The sequence below is a fragment of the Arvicanthis niloticus genome, chromosome 8, assembly GCF_011762505.2.
Source record: "Arvicanthis niloticus isolate mArvNil1 chromosome 8, mArvNil1.pat.X, whole genome shotgun sequence".
In the NCBI taxonomy this organism is placed as follows: domain Eukaryota; kingdom Metazoa; phylum Chordata; class Mammalia; order Rodentia; family Muridae; genus Arvicanthis; species Arvicanthis niloticus.
This window is the reverse complement of record NC_047665.1, coordinates 81,468,398-81,485,941: the sequence shown is the minus strand read 5'-3', so window position 1 is coordinate 81,485,941 and position 17,544 is coordinate 81,468,398. Positions and strand designations below refer to the sequence as shown.

General features: G+C 50.2%; 1 protein-coding gene across 5 annotated transcripts in view; it reads left to right on the top strand.

Annotated features, from left to right (window-relative positions):
• The window catches only part of Igsf9b (immunoglobulin superfamily member 9B), a 58,148-nt gene that overhangs the window by 23,954 nt on the left and 16,650 nt on the right, over positions 1-17,544 (top strand). For 2 of the 5 annotated variants that reach the window (XM_076939699.1, XM_076939698.1), the window contains exons 12-19: positions 698-821; positions 3,235-3,410; positions 4,973-5,199; positions 5,995-6,079; positions 8,131-8,292; positions 8,956-9,001; positions 9,501-11,156; positions 12,562-12,607. In XM_076939699.1, coding sequence (XP_076795814.1) covers positions 698-821; positions 3,235-3,410; positions 4,973-5,199; positions 5,995-6,079; positions 8,131-8,292; positions 8,956-9,001; positions 9,501-11,156; positions 12,562-12,607 — 2,522 coding nt within the window. The remainder of the gene's footprint in view (positions 1-697; positions 822-3,234; positions 3,411-4,972; positions 5,200-5,994; positions 6,080-8,130; positions 8,293-8,955; positions 9,002-9,500; positions 11,157-12,561; positions 12,608-17,544) is intronic. The other 3 variants (XM_076939697.1, XM_034509561.2, XM_076939696.1) reach the window with 2 other exon arrangements.

The window sequence follows — 17,544 nt, the reverse complement described above, 5'->3', positions numbered from 1 at the left end:
CCTTAGCCAGACACTGAGCTGCCTGAGGGTCAGGCCAGTGCCCATAGCCTGGGGCATGAGGAAGTTGACTAAAACTCCTTGTTCATATTACTCAGGACTTGTCAGCCTGCCTTCCTAGAGGCTGTCCCTTTTGGGCTTGTCAGCCACAGTTATACACAAGGCCACCATTGAATATTTTACTGCCAGTTTAGGCTATGAATAAAGTGGTCTGCACCTTGTCACAATCTATCAGGGGAGCTCCTGGCCATTCTGCCCAGTCACATCCTTTATACCCAGTACGGGCTGGTCTCATTCCTAAGCCTACTACTGTCTGTTGTATGGAACATGGCTGACTCTTGCGTCTAGAGATTAGTAAGGAGGATATGATTTTTGTGTTTGTTTGCTTCTCCCAGGACTTCAAGGGAATGTTTTTAGCTCAACGACGCATGGGAATTTGGTCAGGATGAGGAGGGTTCTGGTTTTTCCTCTGGCCGGTGTTCCTGCTGATGACACTAGCCTATTCAGTGGGTGGGTTTTTCTCTCTGACCCCGTGAGGACCAGGTTGGGCCTGGGACTCTGCCCTCTCTGCTGACACCTCCTGTGGTGCATCTTGGAACCCCATCCGTTGTCTTCTCCTGGATCTTTTGCAAGGAAATGGTGGGGACCTAGCAAACAGGCTTGGCTTCGTTTGGTCTGAGCTGTCTTTCTTGTTCACCAGGTACCAGTCCCCATGCCCCAGGCAGTGTCCGGGTCCATGTCTCCATGACAACTGCCAACGTGTCCTGGGAGCCAGGCTATGACGGAGGCTACGAGCAGACATTCTCAGTTTGGTACGGACCTCTGTGAGTCAGCCCCGCATGCTTTGCTCTCGGCTTCTCCCTCCCTTGCCCCACACAGGGCATCCTGTCTGCCCCATCCTATGCCATCCTAGGGTGGGTGGTGGGCCCAAGGACCCTAGGATCTCTACTTGCCAGCTCTCTAGATGGCAAATCGGGCCAGGAAGGGATTGAGTTTTTAGGGATGTTAGGTATACCTATAAGGGAGTCAAGGCATCCTGTGTTCCCGCCCTGGAGATTAGCATGCTGATCTGTACCGAGATTGTCCCCGTTCCACTCTTTCTTTGGCTTCTCTCAGTGTCTCACCCCATTCTTTTTCTAGGTTCTTAATCTTCAGAGTGTAGTGAATAGCACCCAAAGTGCAGTGTCTACTTTTTACTTCTGTTCCTTGCCCAGAGGTCCCAGGGACCAGGTGTTCTCATTTCTACCCTTGCTTTCCCTGTCTGGATTTTCTCTCTAGGATCTTGTGCATGTGGTTTTCATGTCTGCTTTTGACCAGACCAGTAACTTAAGATACTTACCAAACCTCAGTAGGTAGATCTCACAAATGTAAGAAAGAGGATGCGGACCCAAAGTATAGAATGGTAGGAAGAGAAACCGAGGGCACCCCGTGGCTTCCCACCACCTGAGGCTTTTTGTTCCCTACGTTCCTTCCTGCCTTGAGCTGGGAACTGCGGCATCCAGATCCACAGACAGCATCCCCAAGTGAGGAAGATGCACATTTTACTTTCTTCTCCTTCAGCCTGATTTTCTCTGAGTCTGGGGAGGAGGAACAAGCAGACTGTAGACCTCAGAGAGAGCCTTCAGCAACATGGGGTTGAGGGGGCTTTCATTTCTCTTGCAGTTCTCAGACTGAATGCATCTCCTGGGGATTGATTTCTCTGGGCGAAGTATACCTAGATAGTGAGAGAGAAAGTCAGAACAATCTCCTATGCCTTGTCTGTGTTCCTCTGGATGGGGGAAGGGTCCCATGCCCACTGCCTGGGAGATGCTGTAGGACGCGGGGGTCAGGAAGTGACCTCTGCTGTTGCAGAGGTGTCTTCGGGGATGGACAGACTGGGCACAAATAGGGGCTTCCCTTTTTGCCTGTGCTGTTGCCCTACAAGGCCACTCATCTGAATCGCTTGCCTCACCCTCTGCTCACTTGTGTTGGTAGAGAAGGTTAGTTGCCATGCTAGAAGCCGCCTTCCGTTCTTTCTGAATGGCCCTAGTTAGTTGTACTACTGTATTTGATTTGGTTCCTACTGTCTCCTCTTCCTTCCCCTCTTCCTCCTTGTCCTCCTCCTATTCTTCCTCTTCTTCCTCCTACCCCTCCCCTTCTTTCCCTCTCTCTTCCCCTCTCCTTCTTCCCCTTTCCCTTCTCCATCCTCCTCTTCTCCTTCTTCCTTTTCCCCTTCTACCTCTTCTTCTCCTCCTCCCTCTTTCTCTTCTCCTCTTCTCCTTTTACTCCCCCCTTTCTCTTCTTCCTCCTTCCCTTCTTCCTCTTTCCCTTCTCCTTCCTCTTCTACTTCTCCTCTTCCTCTTCTTCCTCCCCTCCCACTCCTCTTCTTCACTTTCTTTTGCCTCAGCTCACATTATCGGGCACACCTGGTAGTGACAGTGAGTTTTAAACCTAGAGCAAACCTGTGGGTATCAGTTGAGTACAGCTCAGGGACGAATAGAGTGGTCCAGTTGCCCAGGACAATGTCTCCTCCCTGTGGTGTCATCTGGAATTGCATTTGTAGCAGGTGACTTCCTTGCCTATTGGAAGTTGAAGAAGAGTGTGGTGGCTTTAGAGTGGAAAACATCACCTCAAGATTCTTTACTTTCCATAACTATAACTTTCTCTTTGGTTGTGACTTCCAGCCTTCAAGGCATTAGGAGCCCTGGTCCTGCCACAAGGAAAATCCCTGGTCATTTTTGTTAAATGCTTTGGATATCCTCAGATGACCCAAGCTGGACTAGATTGAGTGGAATAGCCTGTGGTACTCTGGGCCTTACTTTTGCCTGTCCCTGGTAGGGCAGACAGCCAAGGTCATCCTGGTTCCTTCTCTAGTCATGTCATTGCTCAGCTGCTCATCCTCATTTCTAGTGTCCCTATTCTATCAAGACAGAGCCCATTTATACAATAGTGCTTGGAGTGGGATCCTCTCACAATGCAATTAGTAATCTGACCGATGTCTTCAGCTTGATTTACACATGAGGACCCTTTTCACTGGGGAGGTATCACAGTGGGGTGTGCCCTGGTGCCATGAAGGTTGGCATAGCCAGAGCCAGGCAAGTAACCCCACCTTGGCTCTCCTTCTTCCTGCCCTTGAACCTGGGAATGCTTGTATTTTCACTGCCTTTCCCTTGAAGACCTTGCATGCATGCTGTTCTCTCCAGTGTGACCCACCCCACCCCTTCTCCCCCATCCTCTCTCTCTCTCTCTTTTGGCCAGGATGAAGCGGGCTCAGTTTGGGCCCCACGACTGGCTGTCCTTGTCAGTGCCACCGGGCCCCAGCTGGTTGCTGGTAGACAGCCTGGAGCCTGAGACTGCATACCAGTTCAGTGTCCTGGCCCAGAACAGGCTGGGAACCAGCGCCTTCAGTGAGGTGGTCACTGTGAACACTTTAGGTGAGGCCCTGGGCTCCTGTGTATTGGGGACTATTTCTCAGCAGATCTTAGCTAGACGGAGCCAAAAGTAGGGATGGAACTAACATTAGGGCTTAGCCGGTGCTAGCACCTTACAAAGTGGTCTCTGTTGTAGTTTCTTTTATTTCCCAATAAGGATTTGCCATGTACTTCTGTAGGATTTGCCTGTTCCCATATCATGGCATTTTGGCTATATTCTTTTTGCACCCTTGGATAGACCGGAGAGGTTCAGTGGTATGTTTGAATGTTTGGCAGTTTTACAAGGGGACAGGGAGTCTTCTGCACTATCTACCCATAGTTGCATGTCTTCTGGGGTCCAAAATCAGCCTTGGCAAACAAACACTTCTCAGGTGGACTGGAGGTTGTGGCTTCAGCCTCCTTTCTGCCCTGTGGACAGCAGATGTAAAATGCTCACCCCAAACTTTAAAATTCCTCTGATTAGGGTCTCACCTATTTAAATAGCCGTTTCTGGCTTAGAATTCACTTTGTAGACCAAAGCTGGCCTTGAACTTGCAAAGAGTTACCCGTCTCTGCCTCCCAAGTGTTGGGATTAAAGGTGTGTACCACCAAGTCTGGGCTCCAAATGGAATTGAAAGTATGACTCATGTGTCGTGAGAAGATCTCTCACCAGTTCTTGGGATGAGAACAACAAATACAGTCATGTGCCTCTTGACAGTGGAGAAACCGTCAGAGGAGACCGCATCTGAGAGATGTGTCGTTAGGCAATGAGGTCATGGTGTAGATGGCGTGGCATTATGAGAAAATGATGCAACCCAGAAATAAATATCGTGAACTTTAGATCAGTGGAGCTGATGCTGCTGGAGCAGGGTGGGGGCTGTTTTCATCAGACACCTTTTCTGTTGCTGGAGTATGCTCTAGCTATATATACATATACGTATATGTATACGTATACACATACATATACATATAGATATACATATAGATAAAATATAGATATAGATACACACACACACACACACACACACACACACACACACGTATATATCGTGGAGTAGATAACCTGTAGCGTGGTTGGGTGTTACTATTGCCATATACTCTGCACTGTACACAGCTGTACTTTATGTGACCGGCAGAGCTACAGATTTGTTCTTACCACTGTTACTTTAGATGTTCTAGGGATGTGCTGTTCTATATTATAGGGAATCCTCTCTTAAAGCTGCTAGGACGTTTTCAGCTCCATAATTTCATGGGAATTATGATGGAATTATCAGGAATGTTCCTGACAGAGTTGTTACGTGGCACATGCATGACCTGTATTCTTCACTAGATTCTTCTCTCTCCTCATGGTACCTGCCTCTTCTTCCGTTTTGAGGAGGTGCTTGGTCATTGTGCAGTTGTCTTATTCTGAAAAGAGTCACAGAGCTCTGGGTCACCAGCCCTGACTTCCCTTTCCTTGGACCATGAGGGCTGCTGGAGGGACACCCTCTCGCTGCTCTGAAAATAATTCTTTCCTTGTTAGGTTCTGCTTCTGACTTTGGGTCAGAGTCTGTGGCCATCATCTTCTCTCCCCCTTTTCCTTCTAGCATTCCCTGTTACAACTCCAGAACCCCTGGTGCTGGTGACCCCACCAAGGTGCCTCACAGCCAACCGGACCCAGCAGGGTGTGCTCCTGTCCTGGCTCCCTCCTGCCAACCACAGCTTCCCCATCGAGCGCTATATCATGGAGTTCCGAGTTGGGGAGCGCTGGGAGATGCTGGATGATGCCATCCCAGGCACTGACGGAGAGTTTTTTGCCAAGGATCTGTCACAGGTGGGGAATTAAAATTTTTTTTGTCCTTTTATTCCCTGTTTCTGGAGTTTGTTATGGCAGTTTGTAAAGCCACTGGTCATTGAGAGACTCACCACATGGGCACAGAGTCAAGCTTCAACTGGCCTGCCTTATTTGCAAGTCCTAGACTTTCCCTTGTCTGCTACCAAAGGTTGGAATTGGTCCCCAGACCAGAGCTAGCTTAAGGGCACGGGGGAGGTGGGGGGAGCATGCTACATAGATGGTTTTTCTCAAATACAGACACTAGCTAGGCTAAGGCAAGGAGAAGCCAGTATGGATCATCCTACTCCAGGCCCCAGATTCTTAGGTTCCAGGCAGGGTTGACTGAGGAGGCTCTAGAAAGGCTGGCCAGAAGGACTTTTGCTCTAGTAATTCAGAGTCCCAGGAGAAAACACATCCCCTCTTTATTTTTTGGTGGACATCTTTGAAGCAAGAACACCTCTTTTTTTGAGAGAGAGAGAAAACAGCTTGTTTCATAGCTGGACGAGATCTGAGGTATCCTTCCATCTCCCGTTTCCCAGAGGCTTTTTATGACCAGCTGGAATTGCTTCGTGATGCCATTTGGGAGCTCACTGTGCATCTATCTCTGCAGTCTCTCTAAGTGGCCTCATGTAGCTTGTAGCCCATAGCTTGAATATACATAGGCCAATGTGAGCAGACACCATTAAACACTCTCTGGGACCAGTGCTCTGGGTACCCTGTTCTGTGGTCATCGTGTACTGGGTCAGTGGTGGTCCTCAGCCCCTCAGCTGACTGAGTATTTTCCCTGGATTGTAGGATACCTGGTATGAGTTCCGGGTTTTGGCTGTCATGCAGGATCTGATCAGCGAGCCCAGCAACATTGCCGGTGTCTCCAGCACAGGTACCTTGGGTTCCAAAATTGTCTAACAATAACCGGAACGCAAGCCTCAGAGCCACACGAGAGTCCTTTTGTCAACTAGCTAATCTGGGAGGACAGGCTGGACTGAAAGCTTAAGCAAGAGTCTAGTTGAAACCTTCTGTGTCATGCCATTTCTGAAGACCATGTTTCTATGATGCATGATGTTTGATCCCACTGTGGGGCTGGTAGAGCTTCTGATACGTCTGGGAGATAGCCGAGGGAAGAAATTCATTGGATTTTGTCGGAGTGTGCTGAGTGTGGTACATGATGTGTTTGCGCTCTAGCTATGCTGTGTAATGGGGCAGGCACTGTGAATTAGGGGGGGAGCTACAGCAGATCAACAAGTGTTTGTTGGATGCCTATTATAGCTTTCCTTGTAATTATGTGGGTTTTATTTGGAAAATTGTTGTTTGGTGTTGTTTTCCTTCCTTCCTCTCCCTAGTGTTTTTTCCCCCAGACTAAATAAAGACAACTCCCTGACATTTTCTCCATTTATCTTTCTTTTTCTTGGCACTGGTCCCATTACCACAAGTCTTCTCTCCATTCCAGAGTTCCTGGAACAAAGCAGAGACCCTCTCCAGGAGAGTGGTGTCCTCAGTATGGACCTGCTTACTAAGCCAGCCAAGGAAGGCACCATTTCCTTGGGTGCAGCATGTTCTGAGACCCCTGAGATCAGTTTACGAGGGTCTTGGCCAGAAAGCTCTTGTAGGTCTTGGGGTTACAGAAGCATTGGTGTGGGCAGAGGGGAGGGGAGGAGAGGAGCCTGGGGCACACGGGGAAGAAGAGAGTGTGATTTTTGTCTTATATGTTAGGCACCCTGGGGCATTTGTGTAAAATCAAGTTGTCTCCCATAGGCAGCAAAACTCAGCTGCTTCTGTCTTGGCTTCTCTCCAGGGAAGAGACACAGAGAGATGGAAGAACATAGAAAAAAAAAATTCCAGCCAGAGCCAAAGGAGATGACTCGAGTGTTTTGCGCGCTCAGTTCTGTGAACTGCTCTCAGTCAGTAGCCTTGTGCTTACTTCCAAGAGTAAAGGAAGCACGCCTACTCAGGCAGTCCTGTATGGCTGAAGGAGCTGCAGCAGCAGCAGCAGCAGCCCCTGTACTTAACTCCCCTGAGACTGTGGTCCCATCAGTGTAATATAGATTTTTTTTTATCCATTATCATTATCGATATGGCATTGAACTCTGGCCAGCCGTATCACGATGTATTGACTTATTCTTTGATGTTCTTTAAGAGTGACACTTATGGATCTCACTGTCCTGTGTGTACAGTACAGTAGGCTGGGCTCTGGTCTTGGCACTAACTGGCCTGTGGATCTGTCATGAGGTGAAGCTTTTTTTCTAACTGTGGAAAAGGGAAATGAACCCACCGTATCCTTTCTCCAGCTCCAGCCTGCTTCTAGAGCCTGCGTGACTAAGATGTACTAGTCCTTGCTGTGGGAAGCTGCCAGCCTGTCTGTCCTATAAGGAATTAGGAAATAGATACAGCTAGATTTCATTCTAATAGTTCTTCTTCCCGAGTTAGAATTTTATCCCCCAGGTGTCTTCACTGTATAGATGGCATAGGAGAAGGTAGAGAATCCTGACTGGAAATCAGAACAACTGTGCTTCTATTAGGGTACCAATAGTAGAGTGAGCCAGTCTCTGGTGTCTTCATTTAGAGAAGAGGGGTCTGTGTGTAGCTAGCTAACAGGATTACTGTGGGAGGGCCTGATAACATGCATGGAAGTGCTTTGCTGACAAGAGAGCTCCAGAGGAAGATTAATGATTATCCTCACAGGAAGATGCAGATATAGGAAGCTACAAGGAAGTTCCTTGACTGTCACAGACTGTCCCTTTCTTAACTCTCATACTACTACACCAACTCACTACATTTCCTTAAAGGCTAATGTTGGAACTGCGTGTGGAGCAGATAAAGCAGGCCCCAGCTTTATCTGCTGGAGGGAAAAGTCCCTAGGGACCACGTGTCAGAGGAGGTGGGGAAAACTTTGGCAAGCAGGAGACCCATGGGTGCTTCTGCCCTTCTTTGCAGACATCTTCCCACAGCCGGACCTGACTGACGATGGGCTGGCTCGGCCAGTGTTGGCTGGGATAGTGGCCACCATCTGTTTCCTGGCGGCTGCCATCCTCTTCAGCACTCTGGCTGCCTGCTTTGTCAACAAGCAGCGCAAGCGCAAACTCAAGCGGAAGAAAGGTAGGTGTTTGTCTCCTCTCTATGCCTGGCCAAGGTCAGACGTTCTCTAGCAGGAGATGAGCAGACCACTGACGGTATTTCTCCTCTGGAAACAGACACCCTGGGATCTTGCAGGCAGAGCGGCTGGTGGGATTGGATTTCGTTTTTAAAATATTTTTGTTCATTTCTGGGAAATTCCATACATATATACAAAGTATTTTGATCTTATCCTTCCTCACCTATCTCCAACTCTCTTCAGGACCCACCAACCCCAGCTTCTTCCCCACTTCATGCCATCTTTTTAATTTATCAGTACTAGTACTGCTACTTTGACAGAGAGGACCTTGCTGTATTTATAGACCAAGCATGCTTCAAGCTCAAGATTCTCTTGCCTCAGCCTCCCGAGTGCTTGTTTTAGAGACATGTGCCTCCATGCCCAATAGGACTTGATTTGAAAGGGGAAAAGAGAAAGCAAGGTGCAGGGAAGAGGATGAGACAGGGAGACAGGGAGAGAGGGCCCAGTGGTTATGTGGCCTCTTAGCTGGGCATAGAGCGGCCAGGCAAGAGAAGCCTTTTCCTCTGTGACTTTCTCTCAGGCCTCTCTGTTGATCTTGCTGTATGAAGTCCCTTATTTGTATGTGTGGAGTGGCTCAGGCCTCTTCCTTTTTTCTTTTTCCCTTCCAGATCCTCCGCTTTCCATCACTCACTGTAGGAAGAGTCTTGAGTCTCCGTAAGTGTCTCTGGCTGTTGGGGGTCTGTGGGTAGAAGTGGGAGGCTGGACATAGGTAAACCATTAGTTTTAGTTGACCCCATCTCTCTAGGGTATTGTATACCTGCTGATTTGGCTTATCCGTTTTAAGTTGCCCACATGGATCGAAGGTGTGTGGTATATAGATAATTCAAGCTTGCGCTGTTATATCTAATGTTTTCTGGTCCTTTGTTAGAGTTAGCATTAATATTAGCTTGAACAACTAGAGAATAAAATCGGAGTTGTGCATAGGCAGGGTGTACCAAATTTAGGGGCAAGCCAGTAGAAAAGCAGCAGTGTGGATGTTCATTCCAAAAATGGACAATATGTGTCTAGACAATGAGAGAGCTGGCCAGAAATTCTGACCCAAATATTCAACCCATCCATGCCTGTTTCCCTTAGAGTCACTGTAAAGACAATGAGAAGAAGCTGAAGGCAATGTATAGCACCCCTTATCACCTTCTATTTGTTACACTTGTAGCTTGTCCTCTGGCAAGGTGAGTCCTGAGAGCATCCGCACACTCCGTGCCCCATCTGAATCCTCTGACGACCAGGGCCAGCCTGCGGCCAAGAGGATGCTGAGCCCTACAAGGGAGAAAGAACTGTCTCTGTACAAAAAAACCAAGAGGGCTATCAGCAGCAGGAAGTATAGTGTGGCCAAGGCTGAGGCTGAAGCTGAGGCTACCACACCCATTGAACTGATCAGTAGAGGCCCGGATGGCCGTTTCGTCATGGGCCCATCGGAGATGGAGCCCTCTGTGAAGGGCCGGCGAATCGAGGGCTTCCCCTTCGCTGAGGAGACGGACATGTACCCTGAGTTCCGGCAGTCAGATGAGGAGAATGAAGACCCACTGGTGCCCACGTCTGTGGCTGCTCTGAAGCCTCAGCTGACCCCTATGTCTTCCAGCCAGGACTCTTACTTGCCACCACCAGCATACAGCCCTCGGTTCCAGCCTCGTGGGCTTGAGGGTCCCAGCGGACTGGGAGGACGACTCCAGGCTACTGGCCAAGCAAGGCCTCCTGCCCCTCGGCCCTTCCAACACGGCCAGTATTATGGGTACCTCAGCAGCAGCAGCCCTGGGGAGGTGGAACCTCCACCCTTCTATATGCCAGAAGTGGGCAGCCCCTTGAGCTCAGTCATGTCGTCCCCACCCCTGCACACCGAGGGGCCTTTTGGCCACCCCACCATCCCTGAGGAAAACGGAGAGAATGCTTCCAACAGCACTTTGCCCTTGACTCAGACACCTACAGGAGGGCGCTCCCCTGAGCCCTGGGGCCGGCCAGAATTTCCCTTTGGGGGACTGGAGACCCCAGCTATGATGTTCCCCCACCAGCTGCACCCCTGTGACGTGGCCGAGAGTTTGCAGCCCAAGGCCTGCCTGCCCCGTGGACTGCCCCCAACTCCCCTCCAGGTGCCTGCAGCCTATCCAGGCATGCTATCTCTGGAGGCACCAAAGGGCTGGGTAAGCAAGTCACCTGGCAGGGGTCCCATCCCGGCGCCTCCTGCCACAAAGTGGCAGGAAAGACCTATGCAACCTCTGGTCAGCCAAGGGCAGCTAAGACATACCAGCCAAGGTATGGGGATACCGGTGTTGCCTTACCCGGAGCCAGCCGAGCCCGGGGGGCACGGTGGCCCCAGCACATTTGGCCTGGACACTAGGTGGTATGAGCCCCAGCCCCGGCCCCGGCCCAGCCCCAGGCAGACCCGGCGTGCCGAGCCCAGTTTACATCAAGTGGTGCTACAGCCCTCCCGGCTCTCACCTCTGACCCAAAGTCCCCTAAGTTCCCGCACTGGCTCCCCTGAGCTCGCTGCTCGTGCCCGACCCCGGCCAGGCCTCCTGCAACAGGCAGAGATGTCAGAGATCACCCTGCAGCCGCCAGCCGCGGTCAGCTTTTCGCGCAAGTCAACGCCATCATCTACCGGATCTCCTTCACAGAGCAGCCGCAGTGGGAGCCCCAGCTACAGGCCCACAATGGGCTTCACTACTCTGGCCACAGGCTACCCTTCTCCTCCACCTGGCCCTGCCCCTCCGGCACCAGGGGACAACTTGGATGTGTTTGGACAGACGCCTTCCCCTCGGAGGATGGGGGAGGAGCCACTCCGGCCAGAGCCCCCAACAACCTTACCTACTTCAGGGTGAGTGTAAGCCACTGTCTCTGGCCTACTTCTGGTCAGTCTTCCCATGCCTTACCCTAATCCCTACCTCCCCATCATTCCAATAACGGGGCTTGTCTGGGACACACTGCGGCACCCCTGGGAGAGGAGTTCTGGCCACACATTGGCAGAGTGTCTTCGCTGGGATGGATGGGCTTACCTGCTGGCATCCTGCCAGGCACTTCAGGAGTCTCGTCGCCACCCAGCCCAGAGTTCCATGAAGGCTCTCCATGTACCAGGACTTTGGAGAAGGGGAAGGGAACATCGTAGCGGGCAGTGATGCCTGTGAAAGTTGCCCCTGATGTTGAGACTGGTCATATCCCTATGATCCTGCTGTTGGCTAGAGCTGGTTCCCTGCAGCTGCCTGCAGATTTGTGTCTCCTCTTGTGTAGCCACTCCACACCAAGCAGGACCACTGACCTGAGGCCCCATGTACTCAAATACCTGCTCCTTAGCATGCTAGTAAGTGCTGGACTCCAGGCCCTGTCCTTAGTCTCTCCAGGAAGGTGCCCCTGGAGGCTGAGAACAAGCTCAGACCTGTGTGTGGGGAGCCATATCCCCGCCCACCTATGTGCCTCACAGGAAGCTACAGAGAGACAGACAGACAAGCTCCCGAGATCTGGCCTGGCCGTCTGAGAGAGCACACACTGTACTGTAGCAGCTGGTATTCCAGGTACCAGTTGGCCTGGACGCCTGTCTGTACCTCTTCTATCCACCTGCTCTCCTCTTTCCTCCCAGCCTTTGTTCCTTTCCGAGTCAGTCCGGCTTCCTCTTTTCCTTCTCCATCGCCTTGAGGCTGACCCAGTTTGCTCTGAAGAGCCTGCCATGTCTCCTTCGTGAGGACCCTTCCCTCTTCCCTTGCCTTGCCCTCATCCTTTCTCCCGTCTCTTTCTCAGTCTTTCTCTTGGGTTCAGTACTTTGGCCTCTCTTGATGTGGCCAGTGGAGGGGAGCAGAGTTCCAGAGGAGGCTGTCCTGGTGGTGATGGGGGTGGGGGCGTGGGGAGAAGGGAGGGGAGAATGGAAGGTAGTTGGAGAGGAGGGAGAGCCCTCCCTCTCCCACCACCATGGTGGCTGGAAACTGCAAGTTTACCGTGGTGCCAAGGTGGATGCTCTTTGAGGGCAGGCTATGTGGGGATCCAAGAGGTTAGCTAAGCCTCCCTGCCTCTGTCTGCAGATGTCGCCATTGCATCCTGTCTGTGCCTTGTACAGCCTTCTCACCTTCTCTGTTCCATCTATGCCTTTGGTTCTCTGGTTCTCTCTTTTCCCTCACCCGTTCTCTGACCTCGCCTGTGGGGCTCTGCTCACTCTGCCCCCTCCTCCCCTCTGGGTGTGCGTGGGTGGTTCATCTGGCCGGTGTTGGTAACTGCTTTGTTTCTGATTATCTCAGCTATCTGGGCAGTGTTGTCGAGACAAGCCTCTCCTCAGCTCAATAGGTAAGGGAGCTCATCGGTGGGGCAGGGTGGGGTGGGCAGGCGGATGGGGCTTCGGCAGGGCCATTGCTTCCAAAATAGGGGATCCAAAACATATCCCCTCATTGCCCCACCCAGGCAGCTGCTGCTCCTGGGTTCCCATGGCTTCTGGATTCCTCACATCGCATTGCTCTGCCGCTCCAGCTGCCCAGCTGGCCATGCTGGGGCACTGCCTAGCTGTAGCTTTTAAGCTCCAAGCCCATACCAACCCTTGAGGAATGGGCTGCAGTTGTTCTCACTCAGACCCTTGCCATCCTGCTGCCAACGCCCTCATGGACCTCCATAGCATCTACAGGGCCCTGCATGAATCCCAAGGGAGCCATAATTTCCAGAATCAGCTTTGCATCTCTTCCCTTGGGGACCTGTTTGGGTCCATGCAGGTATCAAGGGATCTGTCATCCTGCTCACTCCAGTGCTTTGTTTCCCCAGCAGACTCAGGGTGATGTCCTCCCTGCCAACCCCTCCCCCTATCTCAGATCTTTTCCTGGGATTGTTGGTCCCTTACTCTTCCTGGGATTTTTTTTTTTTTTTCTTTCCTGGGGAATCTTAATGATAAACTTCCCTCTTCCACATCCATCTGGGGCCTCAGGCTCAGACACCTTTCAGTTCTTCAAAGGTGGGAGTGCAGCCACTCTCCCATGGTCCTTGCATTCTGCAGCCCTTCTGTGGTTGTCGTAGGACTGAAATGTGACCTCTTCCTTAGAGCCACATTGCTTTCCGGATCCCTGCAGTAGCTGTCCCCCTTAGGTCATGTTCTTGGAAAAAGGCCTTGGGAGAATTCATGCCAGGAAGAAGGGAGCTGAGTTGGCAAAAACTTCAAACCCTAGATATCAGCACTGCCCTTCCCCAGCCCTTGGTGGCTCCTCCAGCATCCATCCAGGTGGAATCCAAAAGATGGGGCTCCCAGTGAAGGGGCCAGGTATATTTTAAAGATGCTTGGGACACTCGGAGCTCCCTCTCTGTCAAGGCAATTGTGTTGGTGCTTTGGCTTCCCATGTGAGAAGAAGCTGCATGCTTCCCCCCTTCATGTGCCATGAGGCTGTTCTTCCTAACTCAGGACTATAAATCTCATTGTGTCATAAGAGAGGTTTCTCATAAGGAGACCACAGGGACATTTCTGTATGACCCGCAGCTGTAAAACTGTCACTATCCTAGAGGCCCTAGTATTGTGTGTGAGACTGACTGAGTGTCAGTCTGCAGCTACCTGTGTTGGCAGGATCATATATAGGTTCTGGGAGCTCATCTGCTTCTGGGACCTCTTGTGGCTCCTTGGATGGATGTTACAGAGCAGGGAGAATAATTAACTTCCCTACTCTATGTCTGTCTTCCCCGCTGTTTGCTGGCATAGGTGCTTTGTTGCACCCTGGGGTTTGGTAGTTGTGGGACAGCTCTTACCCAGTTCCTGGAAAGTGGCCGACTCTAATGTCCTTTGCATTTTCCATTTTCCCCCGACTCCCGTGACCCTGTCTTTCCCAATGTCTTCCCTATATCAGATCTGAGAGAACCAAGTCACATTATCACTGTGATAAACCCAGAAACCAGGGACAGCAGTGAGGGACAGTTGGTCCTCTCCTAGGCTTGGATAGCATCCCTAGCCCAGAAGAATGAAGTCCTCTATGTTGTCCAAGTTAGGTCTTTGTGGTGCTAGGCAATAGGAACCTCTGCTCATTCTCCTGCTTGCTGAAACATTCCCGGGGGCACAGGAGCTGCCGGGTCTGGGGGAAGCTGTGGCCCCTCTGTAGATGCTGTCTTCATGCTGCACCTTTGCATGTGTCCCTTTGTCTTGCTTGGAGAAGCTGTGATGCGTCTTGTTTGCATTTGTCCTCACTTTGTTTCTTTCCCCTTCAGTTTCTCTCCTCTCCTCCTGCCCATTCCTTGTCATTCCCCGACCCTGTCTGCTCTTTCTCTCTTCTCTCTTTATCCTCTTCCCAGTTCCTGTGTCAGAGTGGGGAGTTGCAGTATGTGGATCTATTCTGTGGGGGGCCTAGGGGCCCAGCCACTTACTCAGCGCTCCCCCGATGCCGACAGTACTCTGTTGACTCCATTTCTCCTTAATACCTCCTGTACCCTCTGTGATGCAGGGGCTGGAAAGCCCAACCCCTTTGATTAGGTGTATCGTAGGAAAGAGTTCCCATGTGGACACAAGCCTTTCCTGAGGCCTGAGGTAAAATACTGAGTCTGCATCCTGCCCCTATGAGAGAGGGATCCCTTTGCAATTGGGCTGGCTTAATGCTAGCTTGTGAATTCCTGGCTGTCTCTAAGGCACATAAAAAATGTTCTCACCTTTTCCCTGGCTATGACATGAATTTGAATAGATTTTTCCATTCTTTCAACCATGGTGAGGAGAGAAAGATTCCCTGGGGCACAGGAGCTGCCAAGTTTCTTCTTTCTACTACCTGGGGGAGTAATGGAGAACTGTGTTCTAGTTGACTTTTCTGTTGCTATAATACACACTGTAACCAAACACAACTTTGGGGAGGAAAGGGTTTATTTGGCTTATACATTACAGTACATCTTTCTGGGAAGTCAGGTCAAAAGCTCAAGGGAGGAACCTGAGGCAGGAACTGAAGCCGAGACCATGGAGGGACACTGCTTACTGGCTTGTTCCCAGGGTCATGTTCAATGACTTTTCCTATAAAGGCCAGGCCTGCCTGCATAGGAATGGTACCACCCCCACAGTGGACTGTATCCACTTTGGAAATCAAGAAAATGCTCTACAGACAAGCTAGTCTAATGGAGGCAGTTCCTCAGTCCAGGTTTCTTCTTCCCAGATGTGTTAGGAATTGCTGTCACTTTATGGCTTTATGGCTAGTTCTTAGGGTACTAAAGCAAGAAATGGGCAGCTGAATTTTGACTTTCTGGGCCCAAGGATTTCCCATGTTGTAAGTGTGCCACCTCTTTACTCAGCTGTGCGAGGGAGCAGGGTACTAGGCAGATGAAACCTCTGGGGTTGAATGAGTGGGATGGGAATTTTGTGTGGACTGTCATGAGAAGGGATTTTAAAGTAAACGTTGACCATTTTTAGTAATTCTGAGCTGCAAGGAACACCACTGGATCACAGAACTGGGATTTGCATGAAATGAGAGACTAGAAAAGCTTGTAGGCTTGGAGAGCATCTTTGTCTGTCAGTAATGTACCTGGGTCATCTCCTGAGAGATGGCAACTGAAGTTGCAGCATTCCTGTATGTGAAGACAAATGGGGACTGACTAGTAGGAGAACTGAGCCTCTCCTTGGGAGACCAGGGTTGGAGTCTCTTGTGACCATCTCACCTACAGGTCAAGTTCAGGTTTACTGGAGAGCTGTATTCCATAGTTACAAGTTCTTCATCTGCTTCCTATCCCAAACACCAACACCAAAAGTTTCAAAGCTGAAACAGTGTTAGGCAGACTTAGTATTGATATGGGACACAGTTATCCTTCCTAAAAATGGGAGGCGGGCTGATACTCAGAGGGCTCCCAGTATTGATCATAAAGACTACTAAACAATATTTTATATTTTTTCTGTATAGTTCACTCAGAACAGACTCATTATGTCTTCCCTCTCTTCCCACCTGTCCTGCTAGAGATTTGCTTTTATTTTTGCCTCTGGCCTTAGGCAAATATATCCTGGTGCCGCCAGGAGACATCGTCTGCTGTGTTGTGGTGTCTTGACTCCTGAGCTGGGAGCTCAGGCAGGGTGGCAGCAGGGATCCTGGAAGGACTGGAGCATGGCCACCTCTCAAATGAAAAGTTTTCTCTTCCTCTGTGTATCATTGTCGTTTGGGAATTTGTGCCTGAAGATGAAACTAGCAGTTTGCCCAATGCCTGGTCTGTCTTATTCTGCCTGTTATACTGGAGCAGAGAGTGTCGTGGGTCAGGGAAGGTCTGTTTTGTCTATAATAGCCTCTGTACCTATGTTACTTAAAGAGCAGTTTAGCCTAATACTGAAGAGTCTGTCTACCTGGCTAAGTTTATCTCCTCACTAAAGTTGAGTGTCTCCATCTAGAATATGGCTAGCGTAGTCTCTACTTCTTAGTCCCATTATAGACATGCACCTGGCATGGTAAGTGGTGAGCTCATGTTATATAATATAAATGATAGTAATAATAATGTGTTCATTGTGTTGTTGGTATCTCACCCCCTGAAAATTCCATCTGCCTTGACGAATACTTGGGAGTTTTCAGGGGTGCTCTGTACCAGCTACTTCTATAGCCTGTGTCCTGTCCCCACTGCAAAGGAATCCCTTTGTGGTTGGCCGAATTGGCACTGGCTTTTGAACTCACAGCTATTCTGTGGGGCATATAGAAAGTGGTTTTACCTTTTCCCTGGGTATAGTGTTAGTGACTTGTTTTTCCATCCTACCATCCACAGTAAAGGAGAGGCAGCCCCCATGCTGCTTCTACTTCTGCCCGTTGGCTAGGGAATAAGGAAGAACTGTGCTGTAACTGTGGGGTGTCAAGGGTTGTGTTGGCTGTCGCATGTCTCCTCTGACTACATATCTCACCTCACATGGCCTTCCTGAGTGCTGGCCAGGATCTGGAGTAGAGATGGCAAATGGTGTTGAATTCATGATATCCTTGGTTTTCTTTTCAGGCAACACAAAGAATATTCATTGTCCAAGTTAAGAAGGGGTGATGCGGGCTCCCTTTAAAATCCCTTCTATCTGCTGCTTTTGGGGAAGATCTCTGGGTAGAGCTGGGTTAGGGGAAGAGAAGGGGATTGGACACTGGCATATTGGGTCCCTGGAGGGGACTTGTTTACACTGTGAACTAGACTGCTCTTCCATGGGACATGGGTACTTGTGTGGTGTATAGAGATGCTGTGGGGTCTGTGAAATGTTAAGGAGTTGCCTCTGACTTGAACTTGAGAGGGTTTCTTGATATTCAATGCACTAAAAGACTTTTGGAGCAAATGGCATCCCT